This window comes from Sorex araneus, chromosome 9 (genome assembly GCF_027595985.1).
Source record: "Sorex araneus isolate mSorAra2 chromosome 9, mSorAra2.pri, whole genome shotgun sequence".
NCBI lineage: Eukaryota > Metazoa > Chordata > Mammalia > Eulipotyphla > Soricidae > Sorex > Sorex araneus.
The window spans coordinates 4,684,992-4,710,835 of NC_073310.1; the positions used below are offsets into that span (position 1 = coordinate 4,684,992).

General features: G+C 45.8%; 2 protein-coding genes across 2 annotated transcripts in view; one reads left to right on the forward strand and one right to left on the reverse strand.

Moving 5' to 3' along the window:
* The first annotated feature begins 7,410 nt into the window (after nt 1–7,410).
* LOC101550689 (disintegrin and metalloproteinase domain-containing protein 1b-like) lies at nt 7,411–9,726 on the forward strand. Its single transcript, XM_004611180.3, has one exon. The coding sequence runs from the start codon at nt 7,411–7,413 to the stop codon at nt 9,724–9,726; it is 2,316 nt and encodes a 771-aa protein (XP_004611237.3).
* An 8,276-nt stretch (nt 9,727–18,002) lies between these two features.
* Nucleotides 18,003–25,844, reverse strand: part of TMEM116 (transmembrane protein 116) — a 33,399-nt gene continuing 25,557 nt past the window's right edge. Inside the window, exons 7-10 of the mRNA XM_055147083.1 lie at nt 25,347–25,488; nt 20,833–20,977; nt 19,926–19,999; nt 18,003–18,209 (exon numbers count right to left, since the gene is read on the reverse strand). Coding sequence (XP_055003058.1) covers nt 18,003–18,209; nt 19,926–19,999; nt 20,833–20,977; nt 25,347–25,488 — 568 coding nt within the window. The remainder of the gene's footprint in view (nt 18,210–19,925; nt 20,000–20,832; nt 20,978–25,346; nt 25,489–25,844) is intronic.

Below are 25,844 nucleotides of genomic sequence, written 5' to 3' on the forward strand. Positions count from 1 at the left end.
CTGACTTTTTGGCTGTGAGCATTTGGATTGTCATGGAGTGTCTCACTCGCGTTCTGCACTGACTGTAGATTCGCAGTGGTACCAAGCGAATTTTGGGGATACATGTTGCAGACTGCTGGGACTCAGGATGCCAGCTGCCAGGCTGCAGGGGGCGCCCCTACTGCTTAGGGAAACCTGTAACATCCCTCTGCTGTCACAGTTGTTAAAAGGTGTTGGATTCCTTCGCTTCCTTCCCTCCCTCCCTCCCTCCCTCCCTCCTTTTCTTTCTCTTCTCTTTTTTTCCTCCTTCCTCCCTCTCTCTCTCGCTTCCTTTCTTCCACCAGCAGTAGCCTACTCTGGAGTACCATGCCTTGATGGGGAACAGGGCTCAGACACCTGTACAATCTAGCCCCGAGACTTGTTTTTTTATCAGGAAGAGCGATAATGGAACACCATCTTTGAAGGAAGAAATGGCAGAGATGGGCTTATCAGGCACGTAGAGGCTCCACATCCCCCCAAAGTCAAATAAACATTCTTCTCCAGTGCACAGGGGACATTCTCCAAGATAGACCATATGCCAGGTCACAATATGCCCTCATAAAATCAAGAATGTAGAAATTATCAACTGCCCTCTCAGACCACGATGCTGTAGAAATGAAAGTTAATGAGAGTGTGGAAAGATAGTACAGTGGGTAGGGTGCTTTCCTTGCACACAGACAACCTGGGCTCGATCCCTGGCATCCCATACAGTCCCCTGAACACTGGCAGAAATAATTTAATTCCTGAGTGTGGAGCCAGGAGTAATTAATCCCTGAGCACCGCTGGGTTGGCCCTAAAACCAAAATACAAGTATTTTTTAAAAAGCTACCAGAACAATGCAAGTGTTCATTAGGAAATAAGAAAAGGCCTGCATGCCCTATCTGTACAGCTTAAGCAGCTAGAAAAAGGCCAGCAAAAGGAACCCAAAGTAAGCATAAGGAAATAAAAAATTTAGAGCAGAGGGGCCGGAGCGATAGCACAGCGGGTAGGGAGTTTGCCTTGCACGCGGCCGACCCGGGTTCGATCCCCGGCATCCCATATGGTCCCCCAAGCATTGCCAGGAGCAATTCCTGAGTGCAAAGCCAGGAGTAACACCTGAGCATCGCTGGGTGTGACCCAAAAAGCAAAAAAATATATATATATAAAATAAAAATCGATTTTATAAAAAAAAAAAAATTTAGAGCAGAAATTAATGAAATGGAAACAAAAAACAATTTATAAGATTAACAAAACTAAAGAGTTTGACAAACCATTAGCAAGATGCAGGAATGGGGGGAGTGGGAGGGGAGAGAGAAAGAGAACATGTATGCCGTGAAACTAGAGAACCTAGAAGAAACGGATTCACTTTAGGCTCTATACACTTTTCAGGATTGAATCATCCTTGAAAGAGCACCTGATCGGGGAATTACTATCAAAGAAATAAAAAGGGGGATTGCAGTGATTACTATCAAAGAAATAAAAAGGGGGGAGGGTGTTTGCCTTGCACACGGCCAACCTGGGTTCAGTCCTCAGCATGGCATATAGTCCACTGAGCAACGCCAGGAGTAATTTCTGAGTGTAGAGCCAGGAGTAGCCCCTGAACGCTGGTGTGACCCAAAGCAACAACAAAAATAAAAATAAATTTAGAGAAAAATGGTAATCAAAAGTTTCCCCAAAACAAAAGCCCAGGAGGCTGGAGTGATAGCACAGTGGGTAGGGCGTTTGCCTTGCACACGGCCGACCCAAGTTCGATTCCCAGCATCCCATATGGTCCCCCGAGCATCACCAGGAGTAATTCCTGAGTGCAGAGCCAGGAGTGACCCCTGTGCAAGGCCCGGTGTGACCCAAAAAGAAGAAAGCCAGGCCCAGCTGGGTTTAATTAAATCTTCCAAACCTTTGAAGCCCTACCAATCCTTTTCAGGCTCCTTCAGAAAGGGGAAGAAACAGATTCTCCCTGTTTCTATGAGGCCAATACCAAAAGCAGACACAGACATCACAAAAAGGAAAAATGACAAGTATCCCTGAAGAACATATTTGCAAAGATCCTCCAAATATTAGCAAACTAACTCCAGCAATGCGTCAAAAAGATCATACACCATGACCAAATAGAATTCACCTTGGGATGCAAAGATGGTTTAATATACATCATACACCGTATCAGTACATGGAAAAGCAAAAAATACGATCATGTCAATAGATACAGAGAAGCCTTTGACAAGATCCAACACCCATTCATGATAAAAACTCTTTGATGGGGGTTGAAGGAACTTTCCTCATATAGATAAAAACCATTAGCTACATGTCGTCTGCAAACATCATACTCCGTGGTGAAAACCTGAAAGCCTCTTGAAGATCTGGCACAAGCCAAGGCTGCCCACGCTCAGCACTTCTATTCAATGTAGTATTGGAAGTCCTTGCTACGACTTGGTCAGGCAAGAAAGAGAATCAAAGGGCATCCAGATCAGAAAAGAAATCAAACCTTCTCTACTTGGAGAAAAATCTTACACAACCAAAACAGTGATCTTGTACAGTAAAATGGCAGTCTACAAAACCCACTGTGCAGAAACCCATGGCTTTTCTGGGGCCACAGCGAGGAAGGCACTTGCTTTGTATGCAGCCAATCTGGGTTGGATCCCACATGGTCTCCTGAGATCTTTAGGAGTGATCCTTGAACACCGCCAGGAGTTAGTCTTGAGCACCAATCAGGTGCAGGAAAAAAAAAAATCCTGTTCACCTGGAAAAATCAAGTATCTGGGAATCAATTTAACAGAAGTGACTTACGTGAAAAACAAACAAAAAAACAACTATAAATCACTGCAAAATAAAAGAACACAAGGAAATGAAAACATCCCATTTTATTTTGGAAAGACTAGAAGGATTAATAGTGTCAAAATGATGTTTGTAGGGGCTGGAGCAATAGCACAGCGGGTAGGGCGTTTGCCTTGCACACGACCAACCCAGGTTCGATCCCCAGCATCCCATATGGTCCTCTGAGCACCACCAGGAGTAAGTCCTGAGTGCAGAGCCAGGAGTAACCCCTGTGCATCGCCAGGTGTGACCCAAAAAGCAAAAAAAAAAAAAAGAAGATGCGAGAGTCCTCTTTCCCCACCTTCAAATTATCCTATAGAGCTGCAGTGGTCAAAACATTGTGGTACTGGAATAAGGACAGACTCAGACCAATGGGGTAAAACTGATACATTCAATATTGAATGTATTGAAGACTTCGATATTGACCTGAATCAATAGGTTATATTGAGGAAAACATAGACCACTTCATGACATTGAACCCTGAGGCATTCCAACGATTCAGTACCATTGGCCCAGCTACCAGAAGCAAAGATAAAAAAAAATGAAACTACAGGGGCTGGAGCGATAGCACAGTGTGGAGGGCGTTTGCCTTGCATGCGGCTGACCCGGGTTTGAACCCCAGCATCCCATAGGGTCCCCCGAGCACTGCCAGGAGTAATTCCTGAGTGCAAAGCCAGGAGCAACCCCTGTGCATCGCCGGGTGTGACCCAAAAAAAAGAAAAAAAATGAAACTACAGAGCCACACCCATGTGCCACCAACAGCCAAACTCACCTTCTGGCCTTGTTCCAGACTCAGAATTAAATCTCAAAAGAAATGAACTAGCCACAAACATTCCTTGATACCAGGTCCTGACTGAAAGTTTCGGGGTGATCTCAGGAGGGGGCAGACCAAATTCCCACCCTACCAGAGCCCTGGCCACTGCACTCACACCAATTGGCAGCTGCCCCCATGCCCACGACCAGAGTCTAAGACCTCACGGTTGAGTTCCACACTGATGCCAAACTGCCCCAAATTTGTACACTGGTTTTTTTTTTGTTTCGTCTTGTTTTGTTTTGCTTTTTGGGTCACACCTGGTGATGCACAGGGGTTACTCCTGGCTCTGCACTCAGGAATTAACCCTGGCGGTGCTCGGGGGACCATATGGGATGCTGGGAATCAAACCTGGGTCAGCCGCATGCAAGGCAAACACCCTCCCCGCTATGCTATCGCTCCAGCCCCTACACTGTTTTTTTTTTTTTTTTGACTGAAAACTCCAGGCCTTGTTGGAGTCGGGGTGGGTAACCCTGCCCCCATCCCACCCGACCCGTAATCCCGGAAGCCCTGCCAGCCACACCCACATGCCACTGCCATTGCCATGGAAGTTCACTCAGCAGTTAAATATTCTGGATTCTCTGGAGCATGTGGCTGTGGGATCTCCAAACCCTACACCACAAACACCCCAGTTGGAGCACACCGGATGGGAATGCAACATAGACGCCGACTCAGTTTGACGGACAGAATGGAATGCTCAACTAGCAACAACATCGCCTTCCGACCTTGTTCCAGACTCAGAATTTAACAAGCATTAACATCGAATGCTCAACTAGCAATAACAGCTTAGTAAACCCCAGACAAGGACTAATGTCCCCATGGTGAGATACAACAATGTGCACAAATTTTCTTGCATTGAAGTATTTTTTGGTCATTCCATTAGCCATTAAGTGGTAACAAGCAATATAAAATAAGTTATTGTGGGCCTGCGGGGGGCGGGCCTGAGGGGTGGCTGGGAACATGGAGACAGTGGTGGAGGGAAGGTGACAGTGGCTGAGGGAAGGTGACAGTGGCGGAGGGAAGGTGACAGTGGCAGAGGGATTGGGGTTGGAATATTGAATGCCTGGAACAAATCACCATGAACAACTTCGTAAACCAGGTTATTTAAGTAAAGTGGGAAATAAAGAACTACATTAAATCAGGGATCTTCTGTACTGCAAAAGAAACAATAACCAAATTTTTTCTTTCATTCACTGAAAGAAAGCATTGGCTTGGGGCTGAAAAGATAGTGCAGCAGGTAGAGCACTTGCCCTGCATGCGGCCAGCCAGGGTTCAATTCCCAGCACTCCATTTAGTATCCCAAGCCCTGCCAGTAGGTGGTCTCTGAGCACCGCCAGTGTGGCCCCAAGACCCCCACAAAGGATTAATAACCAAGATATATAAAGCACCAGTAGAACTTTACAAGAGAAAAACAACCAACCCCATGAAAAGGGGAAGAGATGAAGAGAAATCTCCTTAAAGAAAACACATAGATGGACAAAGGTCAATAAATGCTCTACATTACTGACCACCAGAGAAATGCAAATCAAAACAACGATAAGATATATCAGTGAGACTGGCATACATCACACCAAACAAAAGCAACCAATATTGGTGTGGATGTGGAGGGAAGGGACCCTCATTCACTACTGGTTGGAGAGTCAGCTGGTCCAGCCTTTTTAGAAGGCAATATGAACTTTCCTCAAAAAACTAAAGATTGATAAGGGGTTGATATCAATGGTATATAAAGCACTAGTTGAACTCTACAAGAAGAAAACATCCAACCCCATCAAAAAATGGGGTGAAGAAATGAACAGAAACTTTACCAAGGAAGAAATACGAATGGCCAAAAGGCACATGAAAAAGTGCTCTACATCACTAATCATCAGGGAAATGCAGATCAAAACAACCATGAGATATCATCTCACACCACAGAGACTAGCACACATCCAAAAGAACAAAAGCAACCGCTGTTGGAGAGGATGTGGGGAGAAAGGGACCCTTCTACACTGCTGGTGGGAATGCCGACTGGTTCAGCCCTTCTGGAAAACAATATGGACGATTCTCAAAAAATTAGATATTGAGCTCCCATTTGACCCAGCAATACCTCTGCTGGGAATATATCCCAGAGAGGCAGGAAAGTATAATCGAAATGACATCTGCACATGTATGTTCATCGCAGCACTGTTTACAATAGCCAGAATCTGGAAAAAACCCAAATGCCCTAGAATGGATGACTGGTTGAGGAAACTTTGGTACATCTATACAATGGAATACTATGCAGCTGTTAGAAAAAAGGAGGTCATGAATTTTGTATATAAGTGGATCGGCATGAAAAGTTTCATGCTGAGTGAAATGAGTCAGAAAGAGAGAGACAGACATAGAAAGATTGCACACATCTATGGTATATAGAATAACAGAGTGGGAGACTAACACCCAAGAATTGTAGAAATAAGTACCAGGAGGTTGACTCCATGGCTTGGAGGCTGGCCTCACATTTTGGGGAAAGGGCAACTCAGAGAAGGGATCACCAACTATAATGTAGTCGAAGGCCATGAGGGGGAAGGGAGTTGCGGGCTGAATGAGGGCTAGAGACTGAGCACAGTGGCCACTCAACACCTTTATTGCAAACCACAACAGCTAATTAGAGAGAGAGAGAGAGAACAGAAGGGAATGCCCTGCCACAGTGGCAGTGTGGGGTGGGGGGAGACGGGACTGGGGAGGGTGGGAGGGATGCTGGGTTTACTGGTGATGGAGAATGGGCACTGGTGAAGGGATGGGTTCCCGAACTTTGTATGAGGGAAGCATAAGCACAAAAGCGTATAAATCTGTAACTGTACCCTCACGGTGATTCACTAATTAAAAATAAATAAATTTTAAAAAATTAAAAAAAAAACCCTAAAGATTGAGGGGCCGAATGAAAGGACAGCAGGTTGTGTTTGCTTTGCACACGGCAGACCTGGGTTTTATCCCCAGCACCACATATGGCTCCCTGAGCACCATCAGGAGTAACTTCTGAGTGGAGTATAGAGCCAGGAGTAACCCCTGAGCATACCAGGTGTGACCCAATAAATAAATAAACAAATAAGCTTTAAAAAAATACAAAACCTGTAACTATACACAAGGGAGTATTATTCAGCTGACTTGGCTTTAAGAAAAGATGAGATCATGCAATTTTCTGCTACACAGTGAGATCCGGAGAGTATCACGCCGAGAAAATTAGAGGGAGAGGGGATACAGAATGATGTCTCAGACAAAGAAACATAGTCAGGGAATAATCAATGCCCAAAGACAACAGAAACTGAGAACTAACCTTTAGTAGGAAGTTTATCCTGGGGCACAGTGGTGGAGAGTGAGGCTGGAATGTTTTATACACTCACCCCTACCAAAAACAGTATCATAAATCATGGTGCTTCACATTTTGAAAAGCTGAAGAGGCATCGGGGAGCAGGCACCCAGGAACACTGAGCCCTTCGGTGTGTGGAATATTCAGAGCAACTGACAACTGGAAGGCGGGCGGGGGAGGGGTGTCCCATTTGGCACAGTTGAGAAGGCACAAACACAGGTACTGTGTGGCACCATGGCGTCTCCAGTCCTCCGTGATCACATTGCTCCATGACGTCCAAAGGCCCTTAACAGAAGAGCGCGGACGCCGTGGAAGTCCCGGAGGCAGGCTGATCAGAGGTCGCAACGGTGAGGTAGGCAGCAGCCGCCCCTTCCACGGCTGATCCTTGTTTGTGACTGAGGCTCTGGCACGTCAGTGGCAGCCTTTGGGGATGATGCTGCCTCCTGCTCTTCAGGCTTGGACTTCCCAGATGAAGGGCTTGAGACCGAACCGGACCTCGCTGGGACCTTCGTGTGTCGGGGTGGGGAACATGCTGGCCTGGGCCATGCTGATTTTCCTGCCACGCTTGTCCTGTGATCCAGGATCAGTCTCTGACTCTTCCTATGAAAAAGCCATTCCCAGGAATCTGACAGTTCGTGACAGGGAAGACTCGGGGGAAGTGGCGTCCTACGAGCTAGTCATGCATGGCCAGAGGCAGCGCATGCACCTGGAGGTGCAGAGAGACTATTTTGCGAGTGACTTCCCAGTCTTTTCCTACCACGGCGGCATTCTGAGGCATGAACAGCCTTTCACCCCACACGACTGTCACTATGAAGGCCACTTGGAAGGAGTACTGGGTTCTTTCGTTTCCGTCAGCACCTGCGCTGGCCTCAGAGGCATCCTGATTAAGGACGAACAGTACTACGGCATCGAGCCCGCAGACCCTTCCGAAGGGCTGGAACACGTGCTGTACCCCACGGTCCAGCAAAGCCAAACCTCGTGTAGCAGCGTTGCCCACACTAACCACCGCCAGGAGGAGCCTGGTGGCCCGCGACAGGACAGCAGGAAGCCCAGCAGAGTCCAGGCACAGTCCTCCTTGTGGTCCCGCACCAAGTACGTGGAGATGTTTGTTGTGGTCAGCCACCAGCGGTTCCAGATGTGGGACAGTGACATCCGTGAGACAGTGCAGAAGGTAATGGACATCATTGCCCTGGCCAACAGCTACACGAGGGGAATAAACACCGAGGTGGTGCTGGCCGGGGTGGAGATTTGGACCGAGGGCGACCCCATCGAGATCCGGGCAGACCTGCAGGAAACCCTCCGGAACTTCAACAGCTGGAGACGAGCGCAGCTCTCCCACCGAGCGCCACATGACGTGGCCCACCTGATCGTCGGGCACGGCGCTGCAGAGGACTCGGGCCAGGCATTCTTCAGTGGAGCCTGTTCAAGTGAGTTCGCGGCTGCCGTCGAATCCTTCCCCCACGAAGATGTGCTCCTGTTCGTGGCGCTCCTGGTCCACGAGCTCGGGCACAACTTGGGCATCGGGCACGACCGTGCTGCCTGCGTTTGTAAGAGTCAACACTCTTGCCTCATGCACAAGAATATCAGTCAAGAAACTGGCTTCAGCAACTGTAGCTCCGACGACTACTACCGCTTCCTCCAGGCGCACGGGGAGTCGTGCCTGTTCAACAAGCCTCCGAGTCCGAGCCGCCAGCGCCGGCAGGCCCTGTGTGGGAACGGGAAGCAGGAAGGCCACGAGGAGTGCGACTGCGGTGACCAGTGCGCCAGTAGCAGGTGCTGCACCAGCAGCTGTAAGCTGAAGGGCCAGGTGGAGTGCGGAGGCGGGGACTGCTGCAGCGAGGACTGTAAGGTCCAACCCAAGGGCTACGTATGCCGGGCTGATGTTCTGGACTGCGACCTCCCCGAGTACTGCGACGGGGTCAGCTCGGAGTGCCCCCAAGACCTCCACAAGGTGGATGGGTCCAAGTGCGAAGAGATGTACATGTGCTCTGACGGCAAGTGCAAGAGCCACAATTCGCAGTGCAAGGCGCTGTTTGGAGATTCTGCGACCTCGGCCTCAGAGAGCTGTTACATAAGAGTGAACAAGCAGGGGAACAGGTTTGGAAACTGCGGCCGTGCCAGCTCCGTGGACATGACATACACGAAGTGTTCAAGGGAAAATATGTATTGTGGGAAAATCGTATGTACAAATGTTGACGTGTTGCCAAACATCGAGGAGTATTATACAGTGAGTAGCTTCTGGCATGATGGCAGCTACTGCTGGACCATGGACGCCTATCGCACTGATGACATCCCTGACCGTGGGGACATAGATGATGAGACTGGCTGCCACCCAGAGAAAGCCTGTCAGGAAAGCACCTGTGCTGACTTCGTTCCCAATCTCTCCTGCAGAGTCGAGCAGTGTAACCTGCATGGGGTCTGTAACAATTTGAATAAGTGTCATTGCTTCGCAGGCTTTGCCCCTCCAACCTGCGCTCAGAGAGGTGCTGGGGGCAGTGAGGACGGTGGCTCCCCCGTCGAACCAGACGCCTCAAATCCAAAGAAAGATAAGGGCTCATCCACAGGTGACAAAGGGCTGAGCATGGCAGTCCTCAGCGCCCTTCTCTTTTTGCTTCTACTAACGTTAATCATAATTATCAGTGCCATCATATTTAGCAAAAAGCGAGAACCTCCTCCTCCAACATCGCAAGAAGCCGAAGAGCTCACAGAGGAGACCCCAGAGTCTGAAGAGCCAGAGGAAGAAGAGCGCGGGGTGGAACAGGAAGAGGGAAAGGAAGAGAATTAACCATAAGGCGAAGAGTGGAAGAATCAAGCCCAATGTAGGCAACACCTCAAGAGCTGAGTAGAAGTGAGAGGCTCAGTGTAGCCAACGTGAAGGGAGAACAGACAGCCCCACGGGCAATCAGGACTTGACACAGTCCCAGAATCCACTCCAGGTGAGGAGGGATCCTCATCCCTTTAATACGCTTGGTAGTAATTAAGGTTGTAACACAGTAAACATTTTACTACATTTTGCTCTTCCACATTCCCTTGGAACTCTCCACACACATCTTTTGTAAGAATGTTCTTGCCTCAGGCTAATTTTGCAGTCACTGGAAACCTTTCGAGGATGTTCCCTCTTTCATCTAAGTTGAGCGCACCCTTTGAAGCATCTGACTTATGATCAGATTTTTAAGTAGCACCTATACCTGTTATGGGAAGGTAGTATTTGTGTACAGGACCAGGTATTCTAACGTGTTATATGAACGTGCATTCATGAAATGAGGAGTTCTTAAAAAAATAAAACCCTATTCAGATGATCAGATTCCATGTCGTTAATTTATTTTGTGCTGGGAGATTAATCTGTTGAAGGGGGGGGCTGGAGCGATAGCACAGCGGGGAGGGCGTTTGCCTTGCACGCGGCCGACCCGGGTTCTAATCCCAGCATCCCATAGGGTCCCCTGAGCACCGCCAGGGGTGATTCCTGAGTGCAGAGCCAGGAGTAACCCCTGTGCATCACCGGGTGTGACCCAAAAAAAACAAAAAAACAAAAAATCTAATCTGTTGAAGGGACTGTGCTGACAGGCAGGAAACCTTTGACCTGCCTGCCGTAGGTCGAGGCGCATTCTGAAATCATCACCGTTTCAAATATGGCAAAGGTTTGGGGCTGGAGCGATAGCACAGCGGGTAGGGCGTTTGCCTTGCACGCAGCCGACCCGGGTTCGATTTCCAGCATCCCATATGGTCCCCTGAGCACTGCCAGGAGTAATTCCTGAGTGCAGAGCCAGGAGTAACCCCTGTGCATTGCCAGGTGTGACCCAATAAAGCAAAAAATAATAATAATAATAATACGGCAAAGGTTTAATACACTATATGTATAGCATTCAGTTCATTAATTCCTAGAATTTCCCAGTCCTTCCTACTACCATACTTTTTGTTCTATTTTTTGGCCACCTGGCAGTGCTCGGGAGATCATGTGGAATGCTGGGGCTCAAACCTAGGCCAGTAGGGTGCAAGGCAAGTGCCTCAGCTGCTGCAATAGCTCCTCTACCTTGCCTTATTCTTTTTATCTAAAATGCTTGTTTTTCTCTGGCCTAATTTTCATAGCCCTTTTTTGTAATACTTTTCTTTGGATAAATTTCACACTTCTGGACTGTCTGATGAATGTCACTTGAGAGTTAAGAATACATTTATACTAATTTTATAACTATCATAGTGCTGAGTGTGTGAATGAAATTCATTTTTTCTATCTTCTTCGTATGTTAAAATTAATAAACTGTTGACTGACAACAGAGGAAATTTCTGCATTCATAGGTGTTCACATCTCTGTAAAGATAGTACAAAACAAATACAGTTCAATACTATTCATTCTTTTTCATTTGTTTTTGGGCTACACTTCACAATGCTCAGGGGTTATTCCTGGTTCTGCTCTCAGGAATCACTCTTGGCAGGGCAGAGGGGACCATATAGGATGCCAGGGATTAAATCTGGGCCAGCTGCATGCAAAGCAAGCACTTTACCCGCTGCACTATCTCTCTGGCCTCCCAATACTATTCATTCTATGGCGAGAATTGTATTAAAGGGTTTACTCTCATTATAACAAATTAACATTATTATTTTCAATTAGCAAATAAAATATTATTATTTTGTCTTTTGGGGTCATACCTGGCAATGCTCAGGGCTTATTCCTGGCTTTAGGAATTGCTCCTGGTGGTGCTTGGAGGACCATATAGGATGCTGGGGATTGAATCCGGGTCAGTTGCGTGCAAGGCAAATGCCCTCTCTCTGTATTACTGCTCCCACCCCTCATTGTAATAAACTTAATCTTCCCAACTGCCCTAGGAACTCTGTTTCACAAAGAAACACACCAAGAACTATTTGCACTTGTGTCAGCAAGCGATAGACATCCCTGATGTTTTTATAGGTGGAATTAATTCTGTATTCTCCACTGCCTCATGAGTCCTGTCCTCCAGCAAAATCTGATAGGAAAGTCAACCCTTAATCTACCTCTATGATGACTACCAAATTAGTTATTACAGAGGATGATTTTTTACGTCCTGACATCACAAAGTGATAGGCAGCTATCTTACTGAGTGCTGTTGGCCTAATTGTAGATGTTTAATAATGTTTACCAAGTAAAATATTTATTTAATCAGTTAAAATATAGGATGAGGGGCTAGAGTGCTAGTTCAGCAGGTAGGATGCTTGCCTTGCATGTGGCTGATCCAAATTCAATTCCTGGCACCACATATAACCTTCCTGAGCCCCAGCAGGAGTGACCCTTGAGCACGGAGCCAGGAACACCGGCCGGTGTGGCTCAAAACCCAATACACACATACACACACACACACACACACACACACACACACACACACACACACGCACGCACCTCTACATAACTACATTCATTCTCTGGGCAGAACTCATCTTGTCACTCCTTGGAACAACTGAAATATTGCTAAGATCATTTTTAGTGAAGCCACATAGTTTTTATCAAGACTTAAAAGATGTGAGTGGAGGGGCCGGAGCGATAGCACAGTGGGTAGGGCGTTTGCCTTGCACGCGGCCGACCCGGGTTCGATCCCCGGCATCCCATATGGTCCCCCAAGCACTGCCAGGAGTAATTCCTGAGTGCAAAGCCAGGAGTAACCCCTGAGCATCGCTGGGTGTGACCCAAAAAGCAAAAAAAAAAGAAAAAAAAAAGATGTGAGTGGAGAGAGAGGAAATGAGTTCAAGAGAGAACATAGGCAGCAAAGAAACATCAGGACAAGCAAGCGAGATACATGTTCAAGGCAGAATACAGGCTTGAAGAGAGAGGCTCAGCTAAAATACTGCTAAATAATTAGGAACAATTGTGAAAGGCACACATATTTGTGAAATTTACTTTCCCACTTTTATTTTTTGGGGGGGCTGCATCTGGCAGTGCTCAGGGGTTACTCCTGGGGGCCTCAGGATCACATGGGGTGCTGTGGTTCAAACCCAGGTTGGCCATGTATAAGGCAAATGTCCTCCCCACTGTATAATCTCTCTGGAACCTCTTTTCCCTCTTTTTCATTTGATTTATAGGTTTGTGATATTGTAGAATTTCCGGGGTATAGTTGACACACATTATATTGTGGATAGGATCTGCCATTCCTACCATGGACGTTCAGTGTCACTTCACCACAGGAAGCTCCCCGCATCCGACCTTCCTGCCTCTCCACTACTCTTCCTCTAGTAACCGCCATAATTTTCATCAAGTCTCAGAATTACTTTTGCTTATCTGCCAGTTCTTTTGCCTTTATTATTATATATGAGTGGAAGTATTAAGTAATTCTTTTACTTGGCATAATTTCCTTAACATCTATTCATGATGTTCCCAAAGGCACTTATTTATTTTAATTTTTAAGGCACCCTTTCTAAAAAAAAAAAAACAAAACAAAATTATCGAGGCCCCAGGATTTATCCTACTTATCATGGTTAATCCTACTCTCTATGTGTCTGTCATCCCGACACCACCCCACCACCAGAGAACCTGCTCTCCGCACCCCAGACTTCCTTTTCCCCACCCCAGGTAGGTTCATTTCTATACACAAAATCTTCAGTTTCCCTGACACTGACCGTTTGTTGTTCCCTTACTATATCTCCCTTCCATTCCACGCATGGGAGGTCTCTCCCTCTCCCTGTCTCGGGTCTTTCATTGTGGAGGTGTGATACCCACATAGAGAGGAACAGAACTAATCTGGAACTCCACAACCCTGGAGAGCAATGGCAAACTGATAGTTGGCGTTTTTGTTTTTTTCAAAACCTACTGTCTTGCACAGGTCTGTCCAGGGTTCAATCCCCAGTATCCCGTGTAGTCCCCTGAATCATCCCACCCACAGTGATTCCTGAGCACAGAGCCAGGAATAAGCCCTAAGGTCCCCCAACATCCCTCCTCCCCGCCCTCCGCCCACCCACGCCCCCACCAAAAGAAAAAACAACTAAAGTGCCTTCTCAATTAAGGTAAGCTTTTCTATGCTTTCCAAAAGTCACTTCTCCAGAACTTTTGGGGGAAAGAGATCTCTCAAAATGTTAACGTGAGGGGCTGGAGCAATAGCACAACGGGTAGGGCGTTTGCCTTGCACGCGGCCAACCCGGGTTCAATTCCCAGCATCCCTTATGGTCCCCTGAGCACCGCCAGGAGTAATTCCTGAGTGCATGAGCCAGGAGTAACCCCTGTGCATTGCCAGGTGTGACCCAAAAAGCAAAAAAAAAAAAATGTTAACGTGAGGGGCTGGAGTGCTAGCACAGCGGGTAGCGCATTTGCCTTGCACGCGGCCGACCCAGGTTCGATTCCCAGCATCCCATATGGTCCCCTGAGCACCACCGGGGATAATTCCTGAGTGCATGAGCCAGGAGTAACCCCTGTGCATCGCCGGGTTTGACCCAAAAAGGAAAAAAAAAAAAGTTAACTTGACAAAACCAGGCAAATTCCCTTCCATAGTTGGGAGTTTTACACACAAGGCCTAAAATCTAAAGTGCTCCCATTAAGGTTACTATAATCTTGATAGAGAGCATTGTCCACAGACCACTGAACCTTTCAGAGTGCTCTGTGTTTCTTCATCATTTACTCTATTTCCTAATATAGAGGTTCCCAATTTACTTGGTCTACCAACCCATTTTCAGAAAATTACTCAGTACCTCCCTAGAAATTCATTTTTTTTTTCTCTTTGGGTCAAACCTGGCGATGCACAGGGGTCACTCCTGGCTCTGCACTCAGGAATTACCCCTGGCCGTTCTCAGGGGACCATATGGGATGCTGGGATTTGAACCCGGGTCGGCCGCGTGCAAGGCAAACACCCTACCCGCTGTGCTATCTCTCCAGCCCCTAGAAATTCATTTTTTAAGAGAACAAACTGAAAGTATGCTCCCCAGATTGCAGGATAATACTAATCCCTTGAATTGTTCCAGTGACTCTCGGGGTGGTACTGCCCACTTTGGGAGTTTTTCCTTGAAAGGCTGGAGCTACAGTACAGTAGCTTAAGGTACTTGCCTTACAAGTGGCATCCCTGGGTTTTGATCCCTACCACCCCATATAAAACCCTCAAGCTCACCAGGAATGGTCCTCGAGCACAGAGCCAGGAGTAAGCCCTGAGCACTGCCAGGTGTGGCCCAAAACAACAACAACAAAAATTTCTTAAAATTTATTAGGGGAGAAATATATTAGTTCCAGGTGTTTTAGTTGATCATCATTCCAGTAGCTCTGTACATCTGGCTCTCCCTTCTATGCTGGCATAGTATCTGAGTCCCTGGTAATGAAGCTGAGCTTGTTCATAATTGAATGAAAACCTGAATGTCACTTTGGTTTGTTTTTGCTCAGGGATCACTTCTGTTCTGTTCAGAGAACATTCCTGGAGGTACTCGTGGGATCATATGCAATGCCAGGAATTACACTGGGGTTGGTCACCCTAACTAATACAGTATACACCTATACTATCCCTCTGACCCCTAGATGTCACTTTTTATGCGATTAAAGAGGACATTCCTTCCTTCAAGATTCTACAACTGTTTAAAACTTTAACTACTAGTTATTCACTTATTTGTTCAGTTACTCTATAAACATGTATTTTACAGTAAATAAAACTGATTATATTAGAACATTTAATTTACAGGGGCCAGAGCGACAGTATAGTGGGTAGGCATTTGCCTTGCACATAACCAACTGGGTTCAATTCCTGGCATCTCATATGGTTCCCTGAGCCCCACCGGGAATGATAATCTTGAGTATCTCTGGGTATGGCCTCAAAACATACAAACAAAATTTTACTTACAAAAATTGGAAAGTTTGGGCCAGAGAGGTAGTATAAGCGTTTAAGTGCTTGCCTTATAAGTAACTGACTCTGGTTGAGTTTCCAGCACTAAGTGTGGGGTTCCCAAGCATGACTTACTCTGGAACATGGTCAAAAGTACAGCTTCACTGCTGGGTGTAGCCCCTAAACAAAACAACATCTACAAAATGTTCATATGGTTCAATGTAGTTCTGTAGGTACTATGAAATATAGTTAGGGCTACTGCTTGTAAAGGAAGCTTGAGTTTTCTTCTGTAGTCTCTTTTCATCCTGATTTCTCTTAAAATTAACTCCCTGTACCTCTGAAAACTGATCTTGTATATCTAGGACAGAAACAGAAATGGCACTGTTTTCAAAACATGGAACAGGGGACCGGAGAGTTAGCACAGTGGTAGGGTGTTTGCCTTGCACGTGGTCAACCTGGGCATTCCATATGGCATTCCAAATGGTCCCCCAAGCACTGCTGGAGTAATTTCTGGGCGCAGAGTCAGGAGTAATCCCTGTGGCCTAAAAAACAAAACAAAAACCAAACACAAAAAATCATGCGGGGCTGGAGTGATAGCACAGCAGGGAGGGCATTTGCCTTGCACGCAGCTGACCTGGGTTCAAAACCCAGCATCCCATATGGTCCCCTGAGCACCGCCAGGGGTAATTCCTGAGTGCATGAGCCAGGAGTGACCCCTGTGCATTGCTGGGTGTGACCCAAAAAGCAAAAAAAAAAAAAATCATGCAACAGACGCCCCCCCCAAAAAAAGTGTTGTTACTGGTCACAGCCAGCTGTGTTCAGGCCTTATTGCAGACTGTGCAATCAGGGATGACTCCAAGGCAAGTGCCCAGCCTTCAGACCTCTCTCTCCAGCCCCTGATAAAAATTTTATTAAACCTAGGCTAGAAGTTAACACATAAGAGACCAGGTTGTATCGGATGTAGTATTTGTTACTTTTCTGACAGTTATATTTGCTTCTTCACAGTTTCCAAGACTCTCTCTCTTTTTTTTTTTTTGCTTTTTGAGTCACACCTGGCAATGTTCCGGGGTTCCTCCGGCTCTGCACTCAGGAATTATTCCTGGTGGTGCTCAGGGGACCTTATGGGATGCTGGGGATCGAACCAAGGTTGACCACGTACAAGGCAAATGCCCTACCTGCTGTGCTATTGCTCCAGCCCCTCTAAGACTCTTAAAGGAATAGAAACCCAGAATATTCTCTGTTCAGCTGCAGAGGAATAGTAATGGTAAGATCTGAGAAAGCTGCTTCATGATACCCTACTTTCTCCCAGCAACAGAATAGAGAGCCTACAAAGGGCACATAGCACTGTATCACTGTATCACTGTCATCCCGTTGTTCATCGATTTGCCTGATGTAATGTCGCCATTCGGGCACGTATACAAAGGGCACATATAAATAACAAATTCTACTTTTTTTTTGGGGGGGTCATACCCAGCAACACTCAGGGGTTACTCCTGGCTCTGCATTCAGGAACTGTTCCTGGCAGTGCTTGGAGGACCATAGGCAATGTCACGGATCAAACCCCAGTTTGCCACAATGTGCAAGGCAAACACCCTACCCACTGTACTGTTGCTCCAGCCCTGAATTTCTTTCTTTCTATAAGAAGTTCAGACAAATCTAATATTCCTCGAGGCAACAAGAGGGTTTTTGGAGGGGGGCTATGGAATGGGCAGCTGGCAATGGTGCTCAGGGTTAGCTACTGGCTCTGTGCTCAGGGATCACGCCTGGCAAGGCTTGAGGAACCATTTGTGGTACCAGGGATCAAACCTGGGTCAGCTTCGTGCAAAGCAAGTGCCCTACCCAGTATACTATTGCTCCAGCCCCAACATGAGTCTGTTTCTTAAATGGAAAGTGGCTGCATCTCCCTGAACAAAAATGTGAAAAAAAATCAATAAATTAGAATAATAATAAAGGAATACTATCCAGTTCACAATGAATAGCTACTGACCATGACACTATGTTCACTTTCACTTCCAAAATTTAAAACATGGTTTTAAAACACAAAATACTTAAGAGTTAGAGAGATAGTACACTGGGTGGGTCACTTGCCTTGCACGCAGTCAACTCTGGTTCGATCCCTGGCATCTTATACAGTTCCCTGAGTGATTCCTGAGCACAGAGCCAGGACTGAGTCCTGAGCACCAACACATACAGCCCAAATGGAAAAAAAAAAAAACCAACCCAAAACTTAAGATCTTATTCCCCAACATTCTCCCCAATCCATCAGCCCAGAGTAACTTTAGCTCCTAGATATTGCAGTAATGTGGTTTCAAAGAATGGTGGAGGTGTTTGTAGGAAAAGCAAGAGCAGACTCCACGGGTTCCAGTCCTCTGCTATAGAACCTCTTCTGGGAGGACAATAATGGTGTCTGGGTGTCTGCATCACGCTGAGCCTCTTGCTTTAGTTGGTAGAGCTTGTACTGTGTCCAGCCGAATACCGCACAGTTGAGTAGGCCCTGGGATGATGCTGAGAGAGCCTGGAGGAGATGAAGGGGTGATACAGCCCGTTCTTTAGGTATTCAGAAATTCAAGGACTAGTTGCCGGGTACCTTACTGACCAACCAGTGTTTTATTTCCTCTATCCCAAATATAGCAAGATCTGAAAGCATATCTTATTTATTGTTATTGCTTTGTTTTTTGCTTTTTTGATCACACCCAATGGTGCTCAGGGGTTACTACTGACTCTGCACTCAAGAATCTCTTCTGGTGGTGCTCAGGGGACCATATGGGATGCCAAGGACTCAAACCCGGGTGAGCTGTGTGCAAGGCAAGTGTTCTACCCACTGTATTATCGCATCAGTTTTTGAATATTTTCTCTTCCTGTCCTCTTCTCACTCTTCACATGTATCAGATCCATGGGTGATTGGGAATTGGTCAAATTTTTTAGCACATGTATCCAAGGGTAACAAAGCGGTTACAATGGCCCCCTGGATTGCTCAATTTCTGAGATGAGGCTTGATGGAACTGCTCCATCAGGATAATCAGATAGTCTGCAGAGCCAGCTTTTGATGTCATTTGACAATGAAGAAAATAATTTCATTCCCGTCCTATTTCATTTAAACTAGAAGAACTAATTTATCTTATTCAATTCACCCTGGCTGGACAGGACAAAATCACCTCACTTTCAGTGTTTCTTAAGAGTATTATTTGGAGGGGCTGGAGCAATAGCACAGTGGGTAGGGCGTTTGCCTTGCACACGGCCGACCCAGGTTCGATTCCCAGCATCCCATATGGTCCCCTGAGCACCGCCAGGAGTAATTCCTGAGTGCATCAGCCAGGAATAACCCCTGTGCATTGCCAGGTGTGACCCAAAAAAAGCAAAAAAAAAAAAAAAGAGAATTATTTGGAGGGACTGGAGTACAGCAGGTAAGATGTTTGCCTTGCATCCACCCGACCTGGGTTTGATCCCCATCATTCCCCAAGCACTGCAAGGAGTAATTCCTGAGTGCAGAGCCAGGAGAACCCCTGAACATTGCTGGGTATGGCCCCCAAAAAGCAAAAAAAAAACCAAAACCAAAACAAACAAACAAAAAACCCAGATTATTACTTGGAACCTAGTCCTACAAGTTCCTCCCCAGCTGGTAAATCTGGTTTTCTGTTACCCATTCCTCTATTTGAGGAATATACATCAGTAAGATGAAGTTGACCAGAGGTACATGTACTCTGGACTGAACAGGAAACCTTTATCTGGAGAGAATGGGCACTGGTGGAGGGATGTAAACTGAACACAAACATGAAAGTTCATAAGTTTGTAACTGTGCTCCGTGGTGATTCACTAATAAAAATTTTTTTAAAAAGTATCTATCTCGTCTGTGAGAGAAACACCCTGCTCTTCACAACTCCTCACAAGGCAGTGGGAAGAACACAGCTTGTGAGGGGAAAGCAATAGCACGGGGCTAACGATGCTGGCCTGGCATGCAGCTGAACCCAGTTCAATCTCTAGCACCCCGTATGGACCCCCACTTCGGGAGTGAGCACTAAATGCAGGGCCAGGAGTAAGCCTTGAGCATAGCTGAGGGTGGCCCGAAAATCAATCAATCAATCAATCAATCAATCAGTCAGTACATTCTGGAAGACCCTCAAAGATACACTTTCTCTTTTGCAACATAAATATCAACACCTTGAGGGAAGAAATGTGCTGACTAAGTAACAACAGTGTAAGAGGGGGAATGAGAACAGATTCTGAGGGTTACCTGGAGAACACAGAGGGCCAAGTGAAGCTTGGTGTTCCGAGGCTCAGCCAGCTCTATAATCATTAGGATGATAGCTATAAAAATGCAAAGTCTACATTTATTGCTAAATAAAAATTACACTCGGAAATATAAATTATAACTCTCAAGGGGCCAGAGCGATAGTACAGCTGCGAGGGTGTTCACCTATAACACACATGCTGACTGGGTTGGATCCCTAGCACCCTATATGGTCCCCTGAGCACTGCCAGAAGTGACTCCTGAGAGCAGAGCCAGGAGTAACCCCTGAGCACTGCTGGGTGTGGCCCCCCAAAAGCCACCCCCCCACACTCTCCCCTGCTAATTATATACCTCAACTCTGGCTAACTAATCATATAACCTTCAGTACATAAGACTAAGTACTGTGAGAATGAAAACTATGCCAAAATGAAGACGATAAGAGAGATGAACCAATCATAGAAACTACACATATCCAACCTCTATTTCTTATTGATTAAATGTCACAAAGTATTAATATAATAATGATGGCAAGATATAACATAGGAAAGTAAGAACACTATATATAGCATCTAGAGTTCATCAAGCTCTTTCATAAACATAATCCAATCTGGTTCTTACTACAATTTAATGGAATAGGAAAGATAGGTGTTAATATCTCTGAGTTTATCAGGACTTTTCCTATAACCTTGTGTATAAGGTTGCATATTATGTCAAACTATTACCTTCTTAATCTTTAAAACATAAGAAGAAAAAGTTAAGGAGGTTAGGAAACATTGAAAATATGGGTGGGACCAAAGTAAAATTTACAAGTTGGACAGGAATTTGCAACCATCCTTCCTGAAGACCACTTGGCTTGATAAGCACCCAATAGTCATCCTCATCACCTAGAACTTTCCATTAAAGGACTTACCTGGGACCCAGCAGCAAAAGAAAGCCACTGGATAGAGGCACACTCGCTGCTTCATGATGTGAATCACTGCCCACTGTCCATTCCCCAGAAAGCCAGCTGATCTCACCCACTCCTGATGTAGAGTCTGGGCTTGGACGAGTAAGACCTAAACAGGGGCAGGGGGTGACTGTTCTGCTTTAGGCTGAGTGAAACTCCCAAGTCATGCCTTCTACCTTCTCTTGGTTGGTTGGCTTACTTACTTACCTACCTCCCTACTGGCTCTTAAAGACCCCCAAGGGGATCTCTGCAGTACAGTCCTGTAGTACAGTCTGACAGTTCAGTATGAGGTTCCAAGATATACCTTTGCTGCGTCTGAAGTCAACAATCCCGACTCATAATATGCGTAAGAAATTAAAATTAATACCTAACTAGACCCTTCTTGAAAGTTTTATCAGAAATTATATTGGAGGTATTACCATGCTTAATACCCTCAAAATAAATATATATGTCCCCCTTTATCTGTGGTTTCACTTTTTATAGACTTCAGTTACCAGTAACCAAGTCTGGCCCAAAAATATTGTCTATAATAAGATATGTTGGGAGTGATTCCACAGTTCCTTGACTTAACATTTAATATAAATTTTCTGTTTCACTATTATTTTTGTGTTAAACTCATACTATACCTAGGGATGACTTAAACTTCAACATAGGTATACATAAATAGGAAAAATAATAGTGTTGATAGGACTCGATACTCTTCATGACTTCAAGCATACACTGGAGGACTGGAGAGTTAGTGGGGAAGGCATTTGCCTGGCATGCCCCAATCTTGGTTGAACCACAGGCACTACATATGATCTCTGAGGCCCAAGCCAGGAATAACCCCTGAGCACAGCCAGGTGTGAGGCAAAAGTCAAAAGCCCCCCCACCCACCCAAGCATGCATTGGGTTTTTTTATTTTTTGTGCTTTTTTGGGTCACACCTGGCGATGCACAGGGGTTACTCCTGGCTCTGCACTCAGGAATTACCCCTGGCGGTGCTCAGGGGACCATATGGGATGCTGGGATTTGAACCCGGGTCAGCCGCGTGCAAGGCAAACGCCCTACCCGCTGTGTTACCGCTCCAGCCCCAACATGCCCTCTGGTTAAGAGTGGACTACCTGGGGCCTGAGTGATAGCACAGCAGGTAGGGCATTTGCCTTACATGCAGCCGACCCAGGTTCCATCCTCAGCATCCCAAATGGTCCCCAAGCACTGCCAGGAGTAATTCCTCAGTACAGATATAGGAGCAACCCCTGAGTATTGCTGGGTGTGATGCAAAAAGAAAAAAAAAAGAGAGGACTACTTGGAGCAGGGGAGAGGGAAGGAGAGAGAGAGAGAGAGAGAGAGAGAGAGAGAGAGAGAGAGAAAGAGAGAGAGAGAGAGAGAAAGAGAGGAAGGAAAGAGGGAGGGGCAAAAACGAGGGAGAAGGAGGGAGAGAAAGGGGGAAAAGGGAGGGAGAGAGAGACAGAGAGAGATAACTACAGGGGATAAGACACTTTTACATGGCCAACCCCAGAACTGTATATTGTCTTCTAAGCATCGCCATAAGTGCCCTCTGAGCACAAAACCAGGAGTAAATCCTGAGCACTCCCAGGTGTGGCTCAAACTCCCTACCCACCCAAAAAGAGTGGACTACTATGTTTTTTTTAGCACTTTGATAGAACTTATCAATTCTGAGCAAAAATAAATTTTAAATGTTTCACAAAGTATCTGATTGCACTGAGATGCATAATTGATTCTGCCTTTCATTCGGGAGCTTCTAAACAAGGTTCAACTAACGAAGTAACCATACATCAGTTCAGAAGTTCCAGGCGCTTTTTCTTTGGAGAGTAAATGAGCTAATAATCTTGGTAACAAATCTGGCCAAATTTGAAACTTTTCTGTAATATTTCAGCTGCACTCTCAAAGTTAAAAAGCTAATTAAATAAATTCAGCCATGTAGTTTCCTTTCCCCACAGATATAAGAATCAAATGGGAGCTTGAGAATTTTATGTCTAACAATATCAATTATCATCTCTGACCAAAACAAAAAAATCAAATGACAATTCTGAATTCCTGCTGATGCTCGGGTTCAGGCAAGCACCTTTTCTGCTGTACTATCTCTCCAGACCCCACATGAATTATTCTGAAGAAGCAAAAAAGAATTCCCATGATGCCAGATTTTGTCAGACTTGTCTCTTTTGTCAGTTATAAATATAAATATAAATCATTAAATCCATTTAGTATAAATTAATCAGTATTCTCTATTGAACTAAGCTATTGAACTAAGCTTTTTCCATAATTTTTTGTCAGAGGAAATTCTCCACAATTATATTTGGTTTACATATGTTAGGAAAATCAAACATATTTGTGTGATAAACTGCATCTAGCAGTAGACAGCCTGCAATCCCTGAACTAGCACATGATAAAAAGTATATATGAAAGGGACGGAGCAATAGTACAGCAGGTAGGACACTTGCCTTGTACATGGCTGGCCAGGGTTCTATTCACAAGCTCTGTCAGGAATAATTCCTAAGTGCAGAGCCAGGAGTAACTCCTGAACATCACCAGGTGTGGCTCCAAACCAAAACAAAAGTATAGCACTGTCATCCCGCTGTTCATCCATTTGCTCAAGCGGGCACCAGTAATGTCTCCATTGTGAGACTTGCTGTTGACTGTTTTTGACATATTGAATACCCCACAGGTAGCTTGCCAGGCTCTGCTGTGCAGGCAGGATACTCTCGGTAGCTTGCCAGGCTCTCTGAGAGGAACAGAGGAATCGAACCTGGGTCTGCCTCGTGCAAGGCAAACACTCTACCAGCTGTGCTATTGCTCCAGTCCATATATACGAAAGTATATATGGAAAAAAAATAAATTAAATAAAAACAACTATTTGCTTACTGATTTCATACTAGGTTTTCCAGTATAGATAACAGATTGTCCCTTGGAACTGGAGAAATAGTACGGTGGGTAGATAGCATAGTGGATTGCATATGGCCAACCCGGGTTTGATCTCGGGCATCCTATATGGTCCCTAAGTCCACCAAAAATGATTCCTGAATGCAGAGCTAAGGTAACTCCTGAGCACCACTGGTTGTGGCCAAAACAAACAAACAAACAAACAAACAAACAAACCCCATATGGTCCCAAGGGTGGTTATTTCAATTGTACATCATCTTGATGATGCCAAATAAATATTTAATAAGTCTCCAGGGGCTGAAGAAATAGTGCAGGGATTAAGGTACGTATGTTGCCTATGTCCAATGCTAAGTTGATCCCCAGCACATGTCTCACCCTGAAGGCCCATTAGCACCACCAGTTGTAGCCCTGGAGGCTTCTGAGCCCTCGTAGGGTGGCCCAGATAATCTCCATCACCACAGGGTGTCGGCAAAACTGCATCCTCAGGTCCTCACATTGAATCACTAGTTCATATTTGTGTGATAACTGCATATAGAATTTCCAGGAGGGGGCCTGAGCCTCCTGAGCAATGCCTGGGTGAACCAAAATTTTAAAATGAAATTTTTTAAAAAACTTAAATTAGGGCTGGAGGGGCTGGAGAGATAGCACAGCGGGTAGGGCGTTTGCCTTGCACGCGGCCGACCCGGGTTCAAATCCCAGCATCCCATATGGTCCCCTGAGCACGGCCAGGGGTAATTCCTGAGTGCAAAGCCAGGAGTAACCCCTGTGCATAGCCAGGTGTGACCCAAAAAGAAAAAAAAAAAACCTTAAATTAGGGCTGGAGCGATAGCACAGTGGGTAGGGCGTTTGCCTTGCACGCGGCCGACCCGGGTTCGAATCCCAGCATCCCATATGGTCCCCTGAGCACCGCCAGGAGTAATTCCTGAGTGTAGAACCAGGAGTAACCCCTGTGCATTGCCAGGTGTGACCCAAAAAGCAAAAAAAAAAAAAAAAAAAAAATTTAAATTAATTAAATAAGTAAATCTCTGACCACTCATCAACTTAACCCCAATTAAGCATAGTATAAATGCAAAGTTCATTTTCAAAAATTTAAACTAAAGCAGGGGCTGGAGTGATAGCACAGTGGGTAGGGCGTTTGCCTTGCACGCGGCTGACCCGGGTTCGATTCCCAGCATCCCATATGGTCCCCTGAGCACTGCCAGGGGTTAATTCCTGAGTATAGAGCCAGGAGTAACCCCTGTGCATCGCCAGGTGTGACCCAAAAAGCAAAAAAAAAAAAAAAAAAAAAATTAAACTAAAGCATGTGTCTTGTGTTCTAGAATGTCATCCTTTATAAAAGATATACGTGACACCAGTTTCCTGGTCTGGTCCTCCATGAAGATCTATAGTAATGTTTATTAGTTCCAGGGTGAGCACCATCCTCAAAAAAATGGACATTGGCTTTCCCCAACTCATTTGGGAAGTCCAAAATATCAAGGTAATAGTTACACGGTCACGATCTCTTAGCCATACCCTATCTTTCCCAGGCCCTGAGGCTGATGCCCCGCCCCTCCCAGTCTTCTCTCTCTCCAAAAGGCAGGTAGAGTGATAACGTACCACAATTAGAATGAGGCTTAGTAGAAAACTGGCCAGGAAAATGGACACTCTATAAAAACGCAGTGTGCTACAGACTGATGAGCTGGCCGACAGCAGGAGTTCACTCATGGCTAATGGTGGTGGTGAGTGCACCAGGATACACCTGGGACGAGAACAGACAGGATCACTGCTACAGACAGACGAGTACAGAGACACGCTTTCAGTGCAATGTAAGCTCATGAGTATGCAATTTTAATCATTCTTCTAATCTTTGCCCATAGCACTTTGCTCCTTCTCTCTCACAGATACAATATTTTCTACTTTGTAACATATTCCTCTGTGTGTGTGTGTGTGTGTGTGTGTGTGTGTTAACCTTCATTACTCTTGTTTCATTTTTTTTTTTATGGCCACACCTGGCAGTGCTCAGAGGATAACTCCTGGCTCTGCACTCAGGAATCACTCCTGGCAGGGCTTTGGGGGACCATATGGGATGTTGGGGACTGAACCTGGTTGGCATTG

What these genes read in the sequence shown, in the direction of transcription:
- LOC101550689 (XM_004611180.3), top strand. Translation starts at nt 7,411, where the DNA reads ATGAAGGGCTTGAGACCGAACCGGACCTCGCTGGGACCTTCGTGTGTC.